Here is a 21,232-nt window from a genome sequence, read left to right as displayed (position 1 = left end):
CAGCAGCTCGGGGTTTCCCCTCCTCCACCAAGGAGACCCCCCCCCCCGCAAAGCCCAACTGCGGTTCCAGCAGCAGAGAAGAGGCCCTTTCACCCACTTGGGGTCCTTCACACCGGCCACCACCAGAAATCATTTTGGGGAGAATCATTATGAGGTTTTATTCCATTGTTTTGCAGGTTTAATAGCACACTCCCATGCGAGGCCTTGCTGCACCACATCAGTAACAACTCAAATGTTTTAGGGTAGCAGCACAGAACCTTTGGAACTTCCTGCCTATTGAGATCACTGCACTTTTCGGAACCTGCTAAAAAAACATTCTCGCTTAAACAAGCCTGCTGGGAGAGTGGATGTGAGTTTCCACTTGTTTCAGTCTATTGTGGCTGCAATTTTCTGTATGCCTTGAATTATGGCTGCAACTCAGTGATAATTTTATTGTTCTATCTTTCCTTTTTTTGTCAACTGCTTTGAGGTCCCCTTCCTGGCATATAGATTTCGTGAAATAAGTAAATAAAGGACAGCCGAGGAGTAGCGTAAAATAAATAAGGAGAAGCCCTACAAGACAGATGGGACTTGTTAGAGGCCCCGATCCCCTAGCACAACCACCCATGGACGGGACCCACCTCAAAGGACATCTCGTCAAAGTAGAGCCGGTCACACATGTCGTAGTCGGTGCTGACAGTCTCCGGGTTGTAGTTGACCATGATGGTTTTGTATCCCATCTGCGGAGGAGAGAAGGAAGGCGCGGCGTTGAGCTCATTCTCCCAAAACTCAGCCTGAATAAAGCTGTGGGTCCGGCCCCCTGTCCTGCCACCCCCCCAAGGGCTGGGAGCTTGCTGCCTCAAGCACCTGAAGGACACCTGAAGGGAGTACTTCTCAAACCTGGGTCCCTAGCTGTTGTTGGGGCTACAATTCCCATCGTCCCTGACCACTGGTGCTGCTGGCTAGTTCAGGGTGATGGGAGTTGTAGTCCATCGACAGCTGGGGCTCCAGATGAGAAACACGGCCCCAAACCATCGATGGCCTGGGAGCCGGACAGAAGGCCCTCCTCAGCGCCAGTGCCACCCACAGCCTTAAGCCCAGAGAAAGCCAGTGTGATGCTCACAATGGGGACAAGGGACAGGACAGGGCCTTCTCAGTGGTGGCTCCCCATTTACGGAACACCCTCCAGATTGAGATACAAGAATCCTCTACATCGGCTGCATTTAGGAGAAATTTAGGTGGAAACATATCTGATATGGATGCCGCTCAGAGTTCAGCCCCAGTGTTGATGTTTTATAATAGATGCATGGTTTTATTCTGTTTTATTTTGTATTATCTGAAGGGCTGGTCGAATAGGAGAGGGAGCCAGCTTGTTTTCTGCCACTCCAAAGGCTTCGAGTTACACAAAAGGGGATTCCGACTAAACATCAGGAAGAACTTTCTGATGGCAAGAGTTGCTTGACTGTGGAACGGTCTTGTAGGGGTGCAAATATCCAGAGTGTGGGGGTCAGGTGGGACTGCTATGAGGAATTATGAAATATGGAGCACGCCACTGTGTCAGCGATGAAAGCATGGCGTTGCTCAGATTAGCTCTTTGTAGTTTTAACTTTAACTTTGTCCCCATGTGGGTTTTTTTTTTAAATGCTCAGAGGAAATCTGATTGGTTCTTACGAACACTGTGTAAAAAGTTCTTTTGTGAATAAAACGACCTGGGCCGGAGGGTGGACAGGAATTATTATTGGCACCCCTCCCAGAGTCTTGCTGGTCAAGCCTTGTGTATTTTATTAATCAGAGTCCAATCCTTCCTTGCTTTGGGAACGCAACATGGTCTCCCTGGGGTATCGCCTTCCCTGGAGGTTTTTAAGCAGAGGCTAGATGGCCCTCTGCCATGGATGCTTTAGCTGTGGTTCCTGCATTGCAGGGGGTTGGACTAGATGTCCCTTGGGGGTCCCTTTCAACCCCACAATTCTATGAAATACAAAGGCCAGATGGGGCAGGAGCATCACCGAACCCCGTGCAGCCGAGGGAGATGTGGGGAAGAGGCTCACCTTGCGCAGCTCCTGGATGCAGCCCACTGCGCACCAGTCGAACTCCACGCTGCTGCCGATGCGGTAGACGCCGGAGCCGATGACCATGACGTGGGGCTCGCGGAAGGCCAGGTCGTGCTCTGTCCCGTTGTAACTCAGGTAGAGGTAGTTGGTCTGGGCCGGCCACTCGGCCGCCACCGTATCAATCTGCTTGACCACCGGCAGAATCTTCAGGTCGTGGCGCATCTTGCGGACGGCCAGCTCCGTGCTGGGAGAGGAAAAGTTCCCTTGTAATGACTGAGCCAGCGGCTTCTGCTCAAGGTCCGCCTGCACTGACTGGCAGCAGCGGCCGGCCAGGATTTTGGAAAGGGGTCTTCCCTCGCCTTGCCTGGAGATGCTGCCAGCAGTGGCGCCTGGGATCTATAGTATCATAGTTGGAGGGGACTCCTAGTCCATCCCCCTGCAAGGCAGGAATCTCGGCTCAAGCATCCCTGACAGTCCACAACCTCCTGAGGGCATCCGTTCTGCTGTCAAACAGCTCACCTTCATCAAGTTTTTCCATCTGCTGAGTCAGAGTCTCCTTTCTTGTCACTCAAAGCCATGGGTTCGAGTCCTCCCCTCCGGAGCAGGAGAAAACAAGCTTGCTCCTTCTTCCATGAAGCAGCCCTTCCGATATTGCCAGATGGCTCTCGTGTCTCCTCCTCTCATACCTCAGGGGCGGCCCCATGGAAGAGGGAGCAAGCTTGTTTTCTCCTGCTCCGGAGGGGAGGACTCGAACCCATGGCTTCGAGTGACAAGAAAGGAGATTCCGACTCAACATCAGGAAGAACTCTTCTGGCAGTGGAACAGATGGCGTCGGAAGGGGGCAGACTCTCCTTCCCTGGAGGTTTTTGAACAGAAGTGGGACTGTCATTTGTCAGGGATTCTTGAGCTGCCATTCCTACATTGCAGGGGGCTGGACTAGATGGCCCTTGGGGGTCCCTCCCAACCCTAAAAAACCAATCTCTTGGCCTAGCTCTGCCATGGCCAACCTGGCGCCCCCCAGGTGGCTTGAACGACAACTCCCATGAGCCACGGCATCTTTCCCTGCGATTCCGGCATTGTAAGGGGTTGGGCTGGATGACCCTTGGGGGTCCCTTCTATGATTCCATGACAATTGCCCTGGGACAGCTGAAAGAAGTGGCAGTCAGGCCTGCAGTGACTCCCTCCCTCCCTTGCTATTCCCCACAGGGGAAGAGGGGGCTGCCGCTCCTGGCTGGATTGGGGGGCCACACCTCCCGGTACCTGAGCACAGCTTGGGCCACCTGCTTGTCGGAGAAGCCGAGCTTCTTGGCCAGCTTGAGGACGGCGGTGGGCATGGAGCCCGGCTCGGCCTGGCGGTAGGACTCCAGGCACAGGGCGTGGTCCGTGATGTTCTTCATCTTGTGCAGGAACCAGCGGTCAATCTTGGTCAGCTCGTAGAGGCGCTCAATGGAGTAGCCGGCCCGCAGGGCGGCCGCCAGGACAAAGATGCGCTTGTCGGTGGGCGTCTCCAGCTCCTGCGCGTCGGGGAAAGGGAGGGGGCAGGCAGAGAGGGTTAGGACTCTGAGCCTGGGGGGGCAGGCACAGTCTGGCCAGGAGGGCAGCCGCACCCTCTCCAGCCACCCGGACCCCCTTACCATGTCTGAGGCAGGCTTCACAGTGTGGTCAAAGCCCACGCAGTTCTCATCCACCATGCGCAGAGCCTTCTGGAAGGCCTCTTCAAAGCTGCGCCCAATCGCCATCACCTCACCTGCGGGGGGGGGGCAGGAAAGAAGGGGGGTGGGCAAGATGCAAGTTATCAAATGATCCGGAAGGGAGCCTGTTCCCCAAAGCAGGTGAGGCAGGGGCTAAACTGTAGTGATCAGATGGGATTACTATGAGGAATTATAAAGTATGCATCAAGCCATTGTGTCAGCAATGAAAGCATTGCCTTGACTGGGTTCGAGTCCTTGACAATAATTTCTGATTGAATCCCAGAATCAGAGTGTCTATTTCATTGTTCTGCATGGGACAATGACAATAAAGATACCGTAATCATAATCGTAAATACTCTTTCCTTGCCATCCTTCCGTCCTCTCCTATTTATGACCTCCAGGGTTTCCTAAAAGCATTCCTCTTCGCTTCCTCTTTTATTTCCTCTGAATTGCATATGCTCAAGTAGGAAATTAGCTCTTTGTAGTTTTAACTTTAACTTTGTCCCCATGTGGGGTTTTTTGAAATGCTCAGAGGAAATCTGATTGGTTCTTACGAGCACTAAAGTTCTTTTGTGAATAAAACGACCTGGGCCAAGGGGTAGAGAGGAATTATTATAATGCGCACTCCTCCCAGAGTCTTGCTGGGTCAAGTCTCATGTGTATTTTATTAATCAGGGTCCAATCCTTCCTTGCTTTGGGAACACTACTCTAAACCAAGGAAGTGAGCAAGATCCGATGGAGAAGGGGGGGGATGCGGAAGGGGCAACAGGGTTGGCGACAGGGAGCAGTTCAGACTTTGAGGCTGAAGCAGAGGAGGGGGGTCATGAGGCTGCTGAACAATCGTGGGAGTCTCCCTCCCCCCTGGTCTCGTGCAGGATCACTAGGAGGGCGGAACAGAGGCCAGAGGGGCACAGGTGCAGTTTTGAGTCTGCTGGGGAAACATCAGAGAGAGGGGCCTTTGGAGGGTGCAAGGCTCAGTCCTGGAAGCTGCTCTGTGGGGGCAAGACCTGCTGGAAGTTGTCTCCTTGAATAAAGAGTTAACTTTGCTGACAAGAGACTCTGCTGCTTGGTGCTGAACTCCAGGTCTGTGCTAGTCCAGGGCTCATGCTCTTAACTGACAGTTCTAGACCCGCGAAAGGGAACAGGAGGGGGCAGCGCCACGGAATCAGGAAGCCTGCAAGTGCCAGGACCAAATCCTGCCTCTTTAGCATCTCAGAAGCAGCAGGCGCAAAGCGAGGGAGCCCAGCCGGGTCTCCAAGGGGGACCCCCCCCCCGCTCACCCACACTCTTCATGGAGCTGCCAATCTTGGTGCTGACGCGCAGAAACTTGCTGAGGTCCCAGCGTGGGATCTTGACCACGCAGTAATCCAGGCTGGGCTCAAAGCAGGCGGTGGTGGAGTTGGTGACCGAGTTCCTGGGGCAGAGAAGCGTACAGTTGGAAGGGACCACGACCAACCCCCTGCAAGGCAGGACTCGAACCCACGACCCTGTTTGTGGAAAGCTCTCCCCAGGGAGCCTCGCCTGGCGCTGTCTTTGGTGCCAAGCAAGGGCAAGGAGGCAAAGCCAAGCGAGGGCAGCTAAAACCCAGGCGTGAGCAAGACACAACCCGGCCGCTTCTGTGTTTCAAGGGAAGCTTCTTGCAAGGAAAGCAGTTTTGCTCCACACGATGCTCAAGCGGTGAAGGACCCCCGGATCCTGTGAGGAGCAAGCCCCCGCCCCAGCCAGGATTCGGCAGAGCGATGTCCCAGCCCATGGCGAGCATACCTGAGGACAGGCAGAGGGATGCCCAATGCCAGCTTGGCAGCCACGTACGCCAAGGGGTAGCCGGTGGCCTTGCTGGCCAGCGCTGAGCTCCGTGACAGCCGGGCATTCACCTCGATGATGTAGTACTGCGGGTGGGGGGCAAAAGAGAAGGTTGTGGCAGCAGACCCAGCCTCTGAAGGGGGCAAGGGGGTCTGAGCAGGCTCAGCCGGGGGGCAGAGAGGGCAGAAGCCGGCATGCGCTGCTCAGGCACAGGGCAGCCACCCCAACCCACCCCACCCGCCGGGTCTCACCTGCTCAGATTCGGGGTTCAGGGCATACTGGATGTTGCACTCGCCCACGATGCCCAGGTGGCGCACCACCTTGATGGCCGTGGTGCGCAGGAGGTTGTACTCGCGGTCATTGAGCGTCTGGCTGGGGGCCACCACAATGGACTCCCCTGTGTGGATGCCCAGGGGGTCCAGGTTCTCCATGTTGCACACCTGGATCGGGGGGGGGGGAGAGAGCAGGTGAGGCAGGTAGGAAGAGGGGGGTCCTTCTGGGGCACAAACACGCCCCTCCCACCACACAAGCTGTTCCGGCAGTGGGTGACATCCAATAAGGTCTATATATAGCTGGCAGATGAAGAATCAGAAATTTCTTTCTTTCTTAACTTTCTTTCTCACTCTTTTAATCCTTCCATCTCTTTTTATCTATTTCTTTTTTCTCTTTCTTCTTTCTTTCCAATTGGACCTAGATAGAGTGGTACTTTGGTTCTCAAACGCAATCCGTTCTGGAAGTCCATTCGACTTCCAAAACGTTCGAAAACCAAGGCACAGCTTCCAATTGGCACAGGCGTCCCAGAAACAATTGCTGACAACTGCATTGGATGTTCGGCTTCCGAAAAACGTTCAAAAACCGGAACACTTAATTCTGGGTTTTCAGTGTTCGGGAGACAATTTGTTCATCAACTAAGTGGAACGAGAACCAGGGTTCCGCTGTAAATGTTTTGGTCTGGGCAAAAAAGAGAAATGATAATATTCTTTGTTCGTATCTCTCTTTATAAATACTAATGAAATTTTCTCAAAGGAGCAGGAGGAGGGGAACTCTCCCTCACAGGAGGTTTTTAAGTAGAGATCATAGAATTGTAGAATTGCAGCGCTGGAAGGGACGCTGAGGGTCATCCAGTCCAACCCCTGCAATGCAGGAATCTCAGTGCCAGACGGTCACCCAACCTCTGCTTAAAAACCTCCAAGGACACAGAGTCCACAACCTTTTAGGGATCTCTCTTGGGGATCCTTTAGCTGTGATTTCCTTTCACTTCTAGGAACCATTAGAGAGTTGCCCGGACTGGCTGTTTCCAGACAGAGATCCAACAGGTGAGGACCGACCAGGTCCTGCGAGCGCCAGCCCTGCCTCCTTGTACCCAACGAAGACCCCCACCCCGCCGCTTACCGTGACGCAGTTGTCATAGGCGTCCCGCACCACCTCATACTCGATCTCCTTCCAGCCCTTGAGCGACTTGTCCACCAGCACTTGGGAGGTGTGGGCAAAGGCCTGGCTCACCAGCGCCGTCAGTTCCTCTCGCCCGTTGGCAAAGCCAGAGCCCAGGCCGCCCAGCGCGTAGGCAGAGCGCACAAGCACCGGGTAGCCCAGCCTCTCAGCCGCCGCCTGCGCCTGGGGGGGGGGGAGAGGAAGCAGTGAGGGGCCCAGCCTCCTCCAGGAGGGCCCCAAGGGTGCCCAGAGAAGGGCACCTCCAGGCAGTGCCCAGGAAGCCGCTGTGGGCTCCCTGCAGTGCCCACAGACCCAGCATTTTAATAGGTAAAATCATGTTGTGCAGTGGAAGGAATACGTCAGCCAGTCCTTACAGACACAAGTTCTCAGAGTCCATTTGCACTGCAAATGGATTGAGATTGAATCCTGACAAGACAGAAGTACTGTTTTTGGGGGACAGGAGGCAGGCAGGTGTGGAGGATTCCCTGGTCCTGAATGGGGTAACTGTGCCCCTGAAGGACCAGGTGCGCAGCCTGGGAGTCATTTTGGACTCACAGCTGTCCATGGAAGCACAGGTCAAATCTGTGTCCAGGGCAGCTGTCTACCAGCTCCATCTGGTACACAGGCTGAGGCCCTCCCTGCCTGCCGACTGTCTCGTCAGAGTGGTGCATGCTCTGGTTATCTCCCACTTGGACTACTGCAACGCGCTCTACATGGGGCTACCTTTGAAGGTGACCCGGAAACTACAACTAATCCAGAATGTGGCAGCCAGACTGGTGACTGGGAGCGGCCACAGAGACCACATAACACTGGTCTTGAAAGACCTACATTGGCTCCCAGTACGTTTCCGAGCACAATTCAAAGTGTTGGTGCTGACCTTCAAAGCCCTAAACGGCCTCAAAGGCCCAGTATACCTGAAGGAGCGTCTCCACCCCCATCGTTCAGCCTGGACATTGAGGTCCAGCGCCGAGGGCCTTCTGGCGGTTCCTTCATTGCGAGAAGCCAAGTTACAGGGAACCAGGCAGAGGGCCTTCTCGGTGGTGGCACCCGCCCTGTGGAACTCCCTCACACCAAATAAACAACTACCTGACATTTAGAAAACATCTGTTCAGGGAAGTTTTAAATGTGTGACATTTTGATGTATTTTTAATCTTTGTTGGAAGCCACCCAGAGTGGCTGGGGAAGCCCAGCCAGATGGACAGGGTACAAATAACAAATTATTATTATTATTATTATTATTATTATTATTATTATTATTATCATCATCTGGGGGCAGTGTGTGTGTTTAGGGGGGATGGACCCCTCTGCCCCTTTGTAGCCACTCATATATAGCAGCCTCCCCGCCCCCTGATTTTCAGAAGCCCCCCTTGACAAAGAGAAGCCAGCAGGGCTCTTCCAGACCTTCGTCCCACAGGAACAAGCCCACCTGGCCTTGGGGACCCCCCCCCCGCAAAGGAAAGGCCAGCCTTGAGCCTGAATGTGGTCACCCTGCGCGAGCCCCCTCACCTGTTCGAGGGAGCAGGCAGCCTCGCTGGGCGCCACGTGTTCCCCGATCTCCTCCATCTTCTCCACAAAGACCTTGCGGTCCTCCGTCATCTCGATGGAGGTCACGGGAGTGCCCAGGACGCGGACGTGGTAGCGCTCCAGGACCCCCGCTTTGGTCAGCTCCACGCCGCAGTTCAGGGCCGTCTGCCCCCCAAAGGTCAGCAGGATCCCATCGGGGCGCTCGTTCTTGATGACCTGGGGGCAGGGGAAGGAGGTGTCGGGGACTGGCGGGACCCCAGCAGAAAGGGGGCTGGAGCCTCGCCTGGGCGAGGGGGGCAGCGGTTTGTGGGGAACTGTGCTGGCCAGGAAGCGAGAGTTGGAGGCAGGAGAAGACTCAGAGCTGGGGGAAGAGGCTGGCCAGACAAGTGAAGGATCAGGTCCTTCCTCACCCTCTCCTGCAGAACCAGAAGGGGACTGAAAAGGGAGGAGCAGAGGAGGTTGCCACACGGGTGCAGTCTCCGAACGCAACACATCTCTCCAAAGCTCTGGGGGCCACCCAGGCACTGCTGAAGTCCCTGCTACGTGAAATACTTTTCTCCCTCCCTCTCTCGTAACCGTATGACTCTGGGGCACCCAAGGAAGATCAGAAGGTTCAGGACAGAAACCGACGAAAGAAGAATGGCAGACAAAATTTAATGGACTACGCAGAATGGGATAAAATGACAGGAAGGATTCGAAACCTGCGGGACCAGAGATTCACAGAGGATTGGTAGAAACATATGCATTATTTGAAGAGCAACTGTAATCAACAAATTACACTAGTTTTGTAAGGAGGAATATATGAAATATTGCAAAGAAGAGAAAGAAGAGAAATACTGGTTATGATATTTATGTAATAGTGAAAGTAAGAAATGTAAATCAAGTGAAAAGCTTGGAAAACTTTCAGATGTGATTGACGGAAGTAATAAAAAAAATTGTATAAGATATAAAAGAATGTTTAATAATTGTGGGAAATGATATGTTAAAAAACTAATAAATATATGAAAATATAAAAAACCAGAAGGTTCAGGACAGAGAGAAGAAAGCCCTCTTCATGCAGCGCAGTTAAACTGCGGAACTCGCTGCCACAATAATTCTTGGAGCAGAGAGGTAGCAGCAGCCACTACTTGCTGCCTCCAGGTGACTCAGTATACCAGTTGCAGCTGGTTGGGCTAGATGCCCTTTGCATGTCCCTCTGAATTCTACCATTCAACGTGGGGGGGGGGGAGAGTGGGGGAGCTCAGCTCACCTGAGCCACGTAGTCGGGGGTGATGGGCAGGAAGTAGACTTTGTCCGCCAGGCCTTTCGAGGTCTGCACAGTGGCAATGTTGGGGTTGATCAGCACCGTCTGAATGTTCTCCTCCTTCAGGGCCTTGATGGCCTGGCAGGGAGGGAGGGAGGGAAGAGGGTACTGGGTCAGTCCTGTGTGTGTCGTCCAGCCCTCCCCACCCCCACCCGCCTCGCCAACAAGGACGCCAGTCAAGGGAACGACCTCGAATTTGCAACCACAACGTTCACAATCTGAAGCAGCGCACTTGCGCAGGGAGGCAGCGCACTTCCCCTATTGTGGGAAAGCAGTTTGCAAGGCTTCGCGTGGCCTTGGCTGATAGGGAGAGATTAGCCCCTCCAGAAGATGCTGGGGTGGGTGTGTCTCAGCCGCACCCACACTCTGACAGGCTCCACATGCTCCCAGCACCCCGACCTCCCGCCAGTCACCCCCCCCAAAAGCCCCAAGCCCTCTCCCCCCACCTAGGAACTTTAAAGTCTAGATCTGCTGCAGATATTTCTGTGAGATCAGGGACCTTCTGCACGGCTTGTGTCTGTGGTTGTGTATTTTAATAAAGAGTGAAGGAGTACGAGTCATTGGGGAGGGAGGATTGTGTGTGTTGATTTTCTAGGGTTTAGCATATTTTCTAGTTGCTATCTTGTTTATTATTTTAGAGATTATAAATACCACATTGATTTGTTAAGCGTAAAACATGACTTCTGCGGTCATTGTGATGTCCAGCTTGTTTTTTTAGTTGCAGGTTTCCCAAGAGTGTTCTACAGATCGCAATTGCTGATTTGCTAATTATATGGTTTTTGTTGTCCCTGTGATGATCTGAAATCTTAACCGCACACAGCTAAATTGCGAAATATTTATTCTGTTGTAGATTTGCTTGTTTATGATAAATTTTAGTTCTTTATTGGTGCTGTTGACATGTTTCTGTCATTTCTGAACATTGCTTTTCTAAGTTTTTATTACTTTGCTCCCAGCTCATTAAATTACAAATATAAATTCATGTTGTAATTTTGCTTGTTTGCGATACAACTGTTCAGTTGTTTATTGATGTTGTTTACATGATTTTCTGATTTTTGTACACTGCTTTTCTCTGACTATTTTCATTACTTTGCTCCTCGCTCTACAGAGTGACGGGTAGTCTGCAAATAGTGTAAACAAGGCAAAATAAAATTACATTATTGCTACTTATTGTTTCGTAAGCAGCTTCGGGATTCGTCTCGATGGGGAAAAAGTGGGCTAGCAATACGATCCATCAAATCAAATCGATCGCCCTCCCCTCTCTCCCTCAACTCACCTGGGAGCCGGAGTAGTCAAATTCGCCCGCCTGCCCTATGGAGAGCCCCCCTGAGCCCAGGATGAGCACCTTGTGGGGGCGGGCAGTGCTGCTGGCGGGGGGCGCTTTGGCAAAGCAGAGGCGCTGCTGCAGGAGCTCACGAACTGAGGTGGGGGGGGGAGAGAAAGAAAAAGGGGGCATCTCAGTTAACTCAGTGGTCCAGCCCCACACGGGGTGCCTGCGATACCTCAACCCGGACAGGGCAGAGACTGGGGCAGCCCCACCAGCGCGCAAGGCGGAAAATAATAGTCATCATCATACAGATAAAGGTAAAGTTTTAGGGAAGTTTTTAATATTTAACGCTGTATTGTTTTTGATACTTGATTGGGAGCCTCCCAGAGTGGCTGGGGAAACTCAGCCAGATGGGCGGGGTATAAATAATAAATTATTATTATTATTATTATTATTAGTAGTAGTAGTAGTAGTAGTAGTAGTATTAAGGGACCCCTGACCATTAGGTCCAGTTGTGGCCGACTCCGGGGTTGTGGCGCTCATCTCGCTTTACTGGCCGAGGGAGCCGGCGTACAGCTTCCGGGTCATGTGGCCAGCAGGACTAAGCAGCGCACGGAAACGCCGTTTACCTTCCCGCCGGAGCCGTACCTATTTATCTACTTGCACTTAACGTGCTTTCGCACTGCTAGGTTGGCAGGAGCAGGGACCGAGCAACGGGCGCTCACCCTGTCGCGGGGATTCAAACCGCCGACCTTCCAATCACCAATCTTCCAAGCACAGTGGTTTAACCCACAGCGCCACTCGCATCCCTAATAATAATCATAATAAATTTTATTTATACCCTCCCCTCCCCAGCCAAGACTGGGATCAGGGCAGCTAACACCAGGTATAAAAACAATTGATTGAAATACAACTTTAAAAATAAGATTGAAATACAACTTTAAAATGCAGCCTCATTTCAGCAAAAACTTTTTGGGGATGAAAACGTCAAGTCTTCACCAAGGCTAACTGTCCAGACTGGTCCTAGGTGGGCCAGAAAAAAAGCCAGGGAAATCCCCAAATAGGATCCCCTCAGGGACCAGACCTGCCCCCCCCCCCAGAAGTGGCACCTGTCTCCGGCCTCTGCGCTCCCTCCGCCTGGCCTCGCACCGTCTCCAAGAAGATGTCGAAGAGACACTCAAGGTCTGTCGGTCCAGCGTTGTGCTCCGGGTGAAACTGAACACTGAAGGGGGGGGGAGAAAAGGCTTTGGGGGTCAGGAGCCCAGGGGTGTGTGTGGGGAGACCCTGCCAGCACACAGAATCCCGGAACCGGAGAGTCGGAGGGGAACCCAAAAGTCATCTGGCCAAACCCTCAGCATGCGCTCTGCCATGCACCGTACTCCCCACTCCAAAGGGGGCAGGAGGGAGGGAAGACACCCCAGCCTCCCCCCTGGAAACCCCCCACCGTCTCTCACCTGAAGAAAGGCTTGGTGTCGTGAACGAGGCCCTCATTGGAGAGGTCGTTGGCGTTGCTAAAGAGGGGGGACCAGCCGGCCGGCAGGCTAGCCGAGTCGACCGCAAAGCCGTGGTTTTGGGAGGTGATGAAGCAGCGCTGGGAGCCCTCGTGGAGACACGGCTGGTTGTGCCCGCGGTTTCCGTACCTGCCCAGGTGGGGAGAGGAGGGCGGTCAGGCCTGGCCAGAGGGAGGAGCCAAAGGACTTCTGTGCCCAGTGAGAACTTGCCATGGAGAGACAGGAATGGCCAGAGGTGGCCTCCGCTATCCTTAAGGGCCCTGCAGCTGGATCCGGCCCGGGACCCATCCAGTTCAGCCTCCTGTTCTCACAGGGGCCAACCAGATGCCCATTATGGGAAAGCAGCAAGCAGGATCTGGGCACCAGAAACAGGGATTGGGAAGCACCAACTGCGGAGGGAAAGCAGAGCCAACTTGGCTAGGAGCCATCCATGAATGCGTCAACTCCTGGTGCTAATAATAAAATATTACTTGCACCCTGCCCATCAGAAGGGGTTGCCCAGCCACTCTCAGCGGCTTCCAACACAATAGAATAAACACAGTGAAACACTGGGTGTTAAAAACTCCTAATTCTCTTTTAAAGCTATCCAGGTTGGTGGCCATGTTAGAATGCCTGCTCCATGACTGCAGTCATGGGATTGCCGTGTATCACATGACGGTGTATGTTTTGACTCCACCGAGTGGGAAGTGACGGAGACAGGATGTTTGTGTTCCTGTGTTCCGTGAAGTGGGACGATTGTCCTTTGTCCTTTTTTCCTCTTTGCTATCTGATGCTAGAGAGAGAGGGAGCCATGTTGCAGTGCTCCGTGTGTGTTTATATGTAAATAAAGTAGATTAGCCAAAATGCTGAGTTGCTGAGGTCTGTCATGCAAGCTGCGAAGACTCTGCGGATCCCTAAGTGTGCCGGTGTCGCTTGGCATCGGTCGCTGTGATGTTCGGGATGAAGAAAGCTTTTGAAGCTCCCAAACGACCAGGAGGGGAAAAACAAGCCAGTCAGGCATGTGTCTCTGCCAGGGTCCTACTTGAGTGTAGGCTGAACTCCTGACAGGCCATCCCTGCCTCCTGGGGGAGGGAGTTCCACAGGTTAACCGTAAGCTGCAAAAAAAGGGGGGCTTTTGTGTGACTGCCCTGAATCTCCCCCCACAGACACCTACTTCATCTTGTAGGTCTTGGCCCCGATGGCCAACGCCAGCAGCTGGTGGCCCAGGCAGATCCCAAAAACGGGCTTCGGGGTCGGCAGCTCCAGGACGCGGCGCAGGTTGGCAACCGTCACTTGGCAGAGCTGGGGGTCTCCAGGGCCGTTGCTGACAAACAGACCGTCGAACTCTGGGAGGAGAAACCAGAAATGGGGCAAGCTAGGACCCTTCACCAAGTGAGGACCGACCCTTGGAAGACCCAAGCCTCCTCTCCCCATGTCCGTCCAGTGCCCAGGAAGGCTCCTGCCAGCAGCCTCCACCTGGCCCAGGCCGCCCCGCTCACCTGCGCTGTCCAGGGGGTGGTCCCAGGGCACCACTCTCACGGCTGCGCCACGGCTGCAGAGGCACCGGATCTGGTTGTACTTGAGGCCACAGTCGATGGCCGTGATCCTGACGGATCCCCCGGGGTTGAAGAGGCGGGGAGCCTAGTCAGTCAGGGGAGGCAGGAAGGAAGAGTGACGCTGATGGCCAGCAAGGGAGCATAGCGGGGTGGGCAGGGGGTGCTCAGGTGCCAGGCTGCTTGCCCATGATGGCCCTGTGCTCCTGGCCACCCTCTGCTTAAGAATGTAAGGAGAGCCTGCTGGATGAGGGCAATGAAATCAAACCCAGCACCCTGTCCTCCCAGTGCCTCTTTGGCGAAACCCGCAAGAAGCATTCAGGCGCAAGAGCCCTCTCTCCTCCAGTGGTTCCCGGAAAGGACATTCAAAAGCGTTGCTGCCAGGAGCAAGGCAGCAAGAAATCACATGGTGTCAGTGAAGTTAGCTCTTTATTCAAGGAAGCAAGATCTGCTCAGGAGGCCAGGCCTAGTGAGCGCAGCAACTCCTCCTGCTGCATCTTGCCCACACGAGGCTGATATTTGCCCAAGTCTCCTCCTCTCCCAGGTTCTTCCCAAGCAATCTGAGACTTTGTTGGCATGCGTGTCTCTGCCCCTCCCTCTTCATGCCTCTTCTGGTTCTGGAAGGGAGTTTGTCACAGGAGGGGGGGACCCATCTCTGCCTCTTGGTCTCTCTCCTCTCCTGCACCAGCTTCTGCCTCTGATTCTGGACTGCTCTCTGACACAGACTCTCCCCGCTCGCCAAGTCCTGTTACCCCTTCTGCTTTTGACACCTTCTCTTCCCAGGCTTCTCCCTCTGACCCCCCGCCTCTCTGGGCTCTGAGCCTTCTTCCCGTGGGGGTCCCTTGCTGCTTCCTCCCACCCTTCTTCTACGTCCAAGCATCCCACGAAACCTCCAGCCGTGGAGACTGGAGCACAGCTAAGCTCTGCTAAGTCCCCAATGCCAAGGGCCACATCCAGGCCCAGAAGCAAACTCTGCCATGCACAAAAGTGGAGCCCTCATGGGCAGCCAAGCCCCCTCCAGGTCCGACCGCCCAAGCTCCCCTCTTGCCCCCCTACCTGGAGGGAGACCTCCTTCACCAGGTGCCTCTTGTTGGGGTCCTCAAAGGGCAGGTGCGTGTTGGGGACACCATCGGGCACCAGCCTGCCCAGCAAGCTGCCCTTCTCCCGGATCCTCTTGGTCAGCGCACGAGTGTCCACTCCTGCAAGCACAAGGGGCCAGTCAGCGCCAGGACAGGCTCATCTGCCTGCGCGCCCCTCGCAGCCCCGGCCAGGCTCAGCGGGAGAACCAAGGCAGCCCCACAGAGCGGCCCCTGGGCAGACGCACAGCCATGTTCGGCCACCGAGGGGCAGAGAACAGCTCATTGCACTTCTGTGGGGGCAAATTCTCCCCGCCACCTGGCGGAATTATAGAAGGGACCCCAGGGGTCATCTAGTCCAGCCCCCGCAATGCAGAAAGCACAACAAAAGCGCTCTTGGCGGATCACGTGGCCACCTGACCTCTGCTTAAAAACCTCTAGCAAAGGAGAGTCTGCCATCTGACAAGGGCGTCTGGAACGCTGTCAGACAGCTCTTAGGTGCAGAAAAGTATTCCTAGCGTTTAGCCAGAATCTTCTTTCTTGCCATTTCCACCTGTTGCTTTGGGGCCCCTCGATTGGAGCATCAGAAAACAAGCTTGGGGCGCCTTTCAGATATACGAAGGGGCTCACATGTCCCTTTTCAGTGACCCCTCCCCCTTTCCAAAGGGCCTCTCCCTCCCCATGAGGACGCCATGTTTGTTTTGTCCCCCCCCCCCCCGCTGCTCCTGGGTTCACTAAATCCAATCTCAGCTGACATTTTGCATCGTGCAGAGAGGTGGTCTTGTTCATCAACAGCAGCACGAAAAGTGGGGGCAACAGGGAAGGGGGCCGAAGGGGGCCTGAGGAATCCACAATGGACAGGGTGCTTTGGAGAACAAGCTCTTTTATCCCCCGGTGAGATTGGGAAGGAGAGGCCCCCGTCCGCTCACAAGCTGCTCCCTCCCAGAACCCCAGATGTGGGGGGGACATCTGAGTATTTGTCACAAGGATTCCTGGGGGGTGTCTATAATCCCCCCATTTCTGCATTTTCCACCTATGTGTTTTCCCCCACAGGAATCTAATAATGGAGGTGAAATAAAAAATTTAAGGTCTTATATACATATGATAAACGTTCATAAATGTACTAAGCAAATAGGTACATAAATATATAAACCACACGTCTGAAACCCCACAGAAAAAGTCCTGAAACCATTTTGTCCCTCCCAAATTGACCTCAAATATTTATCTGCAAGGTAGAAGGAAAATGGAAAAGCCTCCCCATTGCCTTTTCATTCACAAATCCTGTCTTAAGGGTATGTCTGTGTATGAATAGGGTGAGCCTGTGACCTGGCTCAGGAACTAAAAGTATTTATCATTACCAACTAGACCAACTAGGCTCCCCAGGTAATTCAATCAAGTGACCATTAACAGGTAACCTGCCAGACAGGATAAACAACACACTCAGATTCCCTTTCTGTGATGTATCTGTGGGGTGGTCTTGAGCCACACCCCTTCTGTGACGTAGGGATGATGTGTCTGGGGGCGCAGCAGAGGGAGGGCACCTACAGGCTCAGCCCTCTGCCCCCTCGCCAGCCCCTCCTGCTGCCCCCCCCAGGGCCTTCCCGCCGGCCCTGACCTTACCTTCCAGGCCAGGAATCCCCTTTTCCTGCAGCCAGTGGTCAAGCGAGGTGGTGGCGCTCCAGTGGCTGGGGTTTCGGGAACACTCGCCAACGATGAGGGCCGCGACGTGGATGGAGCTGGACTCAAACCACTAGGAGGAGGAGGAGGAGGAGGAAGGGGACAGGGAATCAGGGCCAGAATACCACCCCCAGTCTATATCAGACGCGGCTGCTGGGTCCGTCCAGGTGGGCCCATCTAGTCCAGGGGCCACCCAGGTGTCCTTAGTGGAAAACCAGCAAGCAGGATCTTAGCACAAGAGCAACTCTCCTGTAGCTTTTGGGAGCACGGCTGCCTCCAGCTGTGGAGAGGGACCATCGCCATCTTGGCCAGCAGCCACAGAGAGCCCACCATGAATTTCTCTCATCCTCTTTCAAAGCCTGTTATTAAAATTTATATACGTGCCCTAGACCTGGAGGTCTCATGGTGGAGCACGGAATAAAACCACAAAATACATAATCAGAATAAAAACAAGACCCCAATACCACCCCCAAAGAATAGAGCCACATATTTAAAGGGCAGAGGATGCCAATCAGATCAATCAAAGGTTAAAAAGGAACATTTTTGCCTGGCACCTGAAGGTGTATAATGAAGGCACCAGGCAGACTTCCCTGGGGAGAGCATCCCACAGATGGGGAGCCACTGAAGAGAAGGCCCTGCTCTCGTGTTGCCACCCTCCAGGCCTCTCACGGAGGAGGCACACGAGGGAGGGACTCAAAGATGATATTGGGGTCCAGGTTCATATGGGGAGAGGCGGTCCTCGAAAGATTGTGGTCCTGAGCCGTTTAAGGCTTTATAGGTCAAAAGCAGCACTTTGAATTGGGGCCGGAAACTACCAATTTTTTTTGCTCTATAAGACTCACTTTTTCCCTCCTAAAAAGTAAGGGGAAATGTGTGTGCGTCTTATGGAGTGAATGCAGGCTGCGCAGCTATCCCAGAAGCCAGAACAGCAAGAGGGATTGCTGCTTTCACTGTGCAGCGATCCTTCTTGCTGTTCTGGCTTCTGAGATTCAGAATATGTTTTTTCTTGTTTTCCTCCTCCAAAAACAGGTGCTTCTTTTGGTCTGGTGCGTCTTATAGAGCGAAAAATGCGGTGATTGTCACCCGGAGCAGTCGGACCAAGATTGGTGCAATATGTTCAACCCGTCTTGCTCTGGTGAGCAACCTGGCCGCTGAATTCTGCACCAGCTGAAGTTTCCGAACCATCTTCAGAGGCAGCCCAAAGTGTAATGCATTGCAAGTAATCTAACCTTGAGGATGCCAGAGCATAGACAACAAGAGTTAGGCTCTCTCTGTCCGGATAGGGGCTTAAGAACTGGGCCACCAGCCGAAGCTGATGGAAGGCACTCCGGACCACGTGTTGTGTGACGGACATTGCAGTGCATGTTGAGGATCCCTCCTCCCCCACTTGATGCGCGAGGGGGGCTGCGAGAGAGTGGGATACGCCCCACAGAGAGGCCCACCTGGGACCCACATCATAATATCTGCAGAAGCAGGGAATTACCATTTCAGTCCTGCAAGATTGTTTCTTAGCTCCCTGCATGAACCCCGTTGATCCGATCAAGGTTTTTTTAAACAAATTTAATTTGCGACTTCTCTAAATACAAGCACAGGCCGGATTCCAAAGAACTAATGCTTGGCATTTGTGACAGCGACAAGAACCCTCAATGACCAGCTTATTCCCAGGACCGGATGCGAAATGCGGCTGTGTCATTTATATCGGCCTCTGCTGAGAAGCCACTCATCAGTCTAGATGACAAGCTACGTGGAGCAGAACCTGGAATCTCTGCCCGCCTACTCACCCGGCTGAGCCCGTAAGGACCCTCCTCGTCCGGCGGGACCCCATAATTCCCGACCAGGGGGTACGTCAGCACCAAGATCTGCGATTTGTAGGAGGGGTCCGTCAGCGCTTCGAGGTAGCCCACCATGCCGGTCTGGAAGACTGCGGAGAGGGAAGCCAGAGGAGGCCTGGTCAGCACCGCAAGGCCCTGGCCAAAGGGTCAGTCCTCCTGCCCCGATCCGTGGGGGGTGGCTGGCCGCACCCCCAGGCACCTGGCCAAAGCACTTCAGGGGGCTGGAGGGTCATTGGGGGGAATTGAGACAGATGCCACTGCCGCTGTGCCATCAATGGGGAAACCCAGCCAGCTGGGCAGGGAAATGACTATTATTATTATTATCATCATCATCATCATCATTGCCTGACCCCCCCCAGGGTGTTTCAGAGGAAGCAGAGAGGCAGCGACCCTGGACCTAGACCTCCCTGTCCCCCTTCCCGCGTTCTCTGGGGCCGCGCTGATCTCGGTCCTGCCAATCCCGATGCCACCACATCCCTTCTCAGGTGACGATAATTAGAAGTGCGCCAGAAGCCGCTCAGGTATCAGGTGCTGTTCCCCTGCAGGAGGGAAGGGGGGCAGGAAGGGGGGGACACAGCGGCCCCAGTGCCCACTTCTGGGACACCCCCCCCCCCCGCAAATTGAGAGGGCAGCGGAGGAGGGGGGCTGCCTGGCCTGGACCTCAAAGGGGGCGTCACACGCAGACACTGATCCATTTGTTTCACGACTCCTTTTAGGCGCCTCAGGTCCACCCAGATTGTAGACTCGCAAACTTGCAGGGCTAGAAGGGACCTCAGGGGTCATCTAGCCCAGCGCAGAGCCCGGTCTCACCTTAGAGCTGCACATGAGGCTCACTCTTTTGAGGGGGGTCTTATTTTGTTTCCACCCCCTGTCATTTTACTATTATTATGGGCTGGGCCCCGAAAACTGGAATTAGCCAGAGGTCTCTGTGGGGCCCTGAGAGGGCTTGCCCCCCCCCTCTCCAGGATTATTTCTGCAACACAAAGCCAAGTCGCAGAAGCCTGAAGGGGGGCGGGAGAGGAGACCCCCCAGCCAGGCTTGCTTCCTCTGGGGTGTCCCAGGAGCCCCCAGCCCCCTCGGCGGGGGAACAGAGAAAGGGCCCGATCCAGGTGCCAAGCGGTGGGCCCGGCTTTGCCTTGGAGCCCCCAGGGCAGCCCAGCAGGCCTGGCCCCAGGCGAAACCCCCCCGGGCACGGAGCCCCCCCCCCGATCCTCCCCGGAGCCCCGGCCTCGGCAGGCACTCTGGACGCGCTCAGAGGCGCTCTCCGGCAGCTGGGGCCTCCCGCCCCGGGCCCCGGATCTAGGGGGGACCCCCGATCGCCCCCCCAAGCCGGAGAAGAAGGGGAAGCCCCTCGCCCACGTGGAGGGAGCAGGCTCGGTCGGGGGGGCGGGGCAGGCGCGGACCCGGAGGAGGGCAGGGGGGGAGGGGTCCCGCCTTTGTGCCTCCCCCCACTTGACCCCCCCCCAAAAAACTCACCCACTTCCCCGGCGGCGGCGACCTTGGCGGCTCCGAAGGGGCGCCCGCGCACCAGCGTGCCATCTTCCAGCACCAGGCTGCCCATCGCCCAGCCGGCACGTGGGCGCGCCCGCCGGGAGGACCGGGAGGAGGGAGGCGGGGGCGAGCGGAGCGGGAGCGCGCAGAGCCGGAGGGAGGGGGGGAGGAGGGAGGAGGGAGGGCCGGATCGGGGCCGGATGGCGGGGAGAAGAGGCGGAGCCGGCGAGGCCGGGAGGAAATGACCCGCCAGGGGGCGGGAGGCGCGGGGCCGGCGGAGGGGAAGGGGCTGGGAAGCCGAGCCTGCCCCTTTTCCCCTTGGGGGGATGCAAGCGCCCTATGGAGTCCTCGAGGGGTCCCTGGACTCGGAGAAAAGAGCAGAGGCCGAGCAGAGAATCCGGAGCCTGATCCCTAATCTTCAAGTGTTGCAAAGGGTCCGCGCTCCCCCCACGCGGCAGGAAGGAGATCCCTGAGCAATGGGGCGCGAGCCCTTATATAGACCTTGGAAATGGCCCCCCTGGAGCCCGAGACCCCCCTCCAGACACGCATCACAAAAGAGAGGGTGTTGTTTTTCCTGTCTGCCCGGTTATCTGACGATGCCTTATCTGATGGCCTTTCCTGTCACCCTTTCAGATGGTGATTTCCCAATTCCTGGGACAAAGGGGAGGCTCCCTCGCCCCCTCCCTCCTTGCAGAGAAAACATTTGGTCAGTTGGGAATCAAAAATGGTTTCAGGTCGGTCTTCCTGCGCTGATCTATGTACATGCTTGGTTGGTACGTTTATGAATATTTATTATATATTCTAAGACTTTAAAATTCTTATTACAAAAGGAGCCCCCCCAAGACATACAGCTGGGGGTCTCCACGGCCCCCCAGCCAGGCTTGAATGGGAACCTCATGGCACGGCACACCCACTCTTCCTGCATTGCTTTTAATGGAGGGACGCATCCTTTGCCATGTCATTGCTTCTTTTTTCATTAAAAAGTGCCGTTTTTGAAGTTTGCAGAGGAGGGCTACCCGCTCACATGGACAGAGGGAAGGCCCCACTCTGCTGACTGCGCCCCGTGC

The 21,232-nt window shown here is 54.8% G+C and overlaps 1 protein-coding gene across 1 annotated transcript in view; it reads right to left on the bottom strand.

Moving 5' to 3' along the window:
* CAD (carbamoyl-phosphate synthetase 2, aspartate transcarbamylase, and dihydroorotase) overlaps positions 1-20,276 on the bottom strand; it is a 41,590-nt gene extending 21,314 nt beyond the window's left edge. The window contains exons 1-19 of the mRNA XM_053383924.1: positions 20,151-20,276; positions 18,624-18,763; positions 16,786-16,915; positions 15,146-15,288; positions 14,036-14,177; positions 13,711-13,882; positions 12,501-12,686; positions 12,156-12,268; positions 11,056-11,198; positions 9,729-9,860; positions 8,462-8,695; positions 6,917-7,138; positions 5,776-5,964; positions 5,486-5,610; positions 5,002-5,135; positions 3,665-3,777; positions 3,291-3,544; positions 2,028-2,274; positions 621-719 (exon numbers count right to left, since the gene is read on the bottom strand). Coding sequence (XP_053239899.1) covers positions 621-719; positions 2,028-2,274; positions 3,291-3,544; positions 3,665-3,777; positions 5,002-5,135; positions 5,486-5,610; positions 5,776-5,964; positions 6,917-7,138; positions 8,462-8,695; positions 9,729-9,860; positions 11,056-11,198; positions 12,156-12,268; positions 12,501-12,686; positions 13,711-13,882; positions 14,036-14,177; positions 15,146-15,288; positions 16,786-16,915; positions 18,624-18,763; positions 20,151-20,235 — 3,003 coding nt within the window. The 5' untranslated portion in view covers positions 20,236-20,276. The remainder of the gene's footprint in view (positions 1-620; positions 720-2,027; positions 2,275-3,290; positions 3,545-3,664; positions 3,778-5,001; positions 5,136-5,485; positions 5,611-5,775; positions 5,965-6,916; positions 7,139-8,461; positions 8,696-9,728; positions 9,861-11,055; positions 11,199-12,155; positions 12,269-12,500; positions 12,687-13,710; positions 13,883-14,035; positions 14,178-15,145; positions 15,289-16,785; positions 16,916-18,623; positions 18,764-20,150) is intronic.
* Between the last annotated feature and the right edge of the window lie 956 nt (positions 20,277-21,232).

Source organism: Podarcis raffonei, chromosome 3, assembly GCF_027172205.1.
Source record: "Podarcis raffonei isolate rPodRaf1 chromosome 3, rPodRaf1.pri, whole genome shotgun sequence".
Lineage (NCBI taxonomy): Eukaryota > Metazoa > Chordata > Lepidosauria > Squamata > Lacertidae > Podarcis > Podarcis raffonei.
Note: the sequence above shows the minus strand (reverse complement) of the source record. Positions and strands in the feature narration are given on the sequence as shown.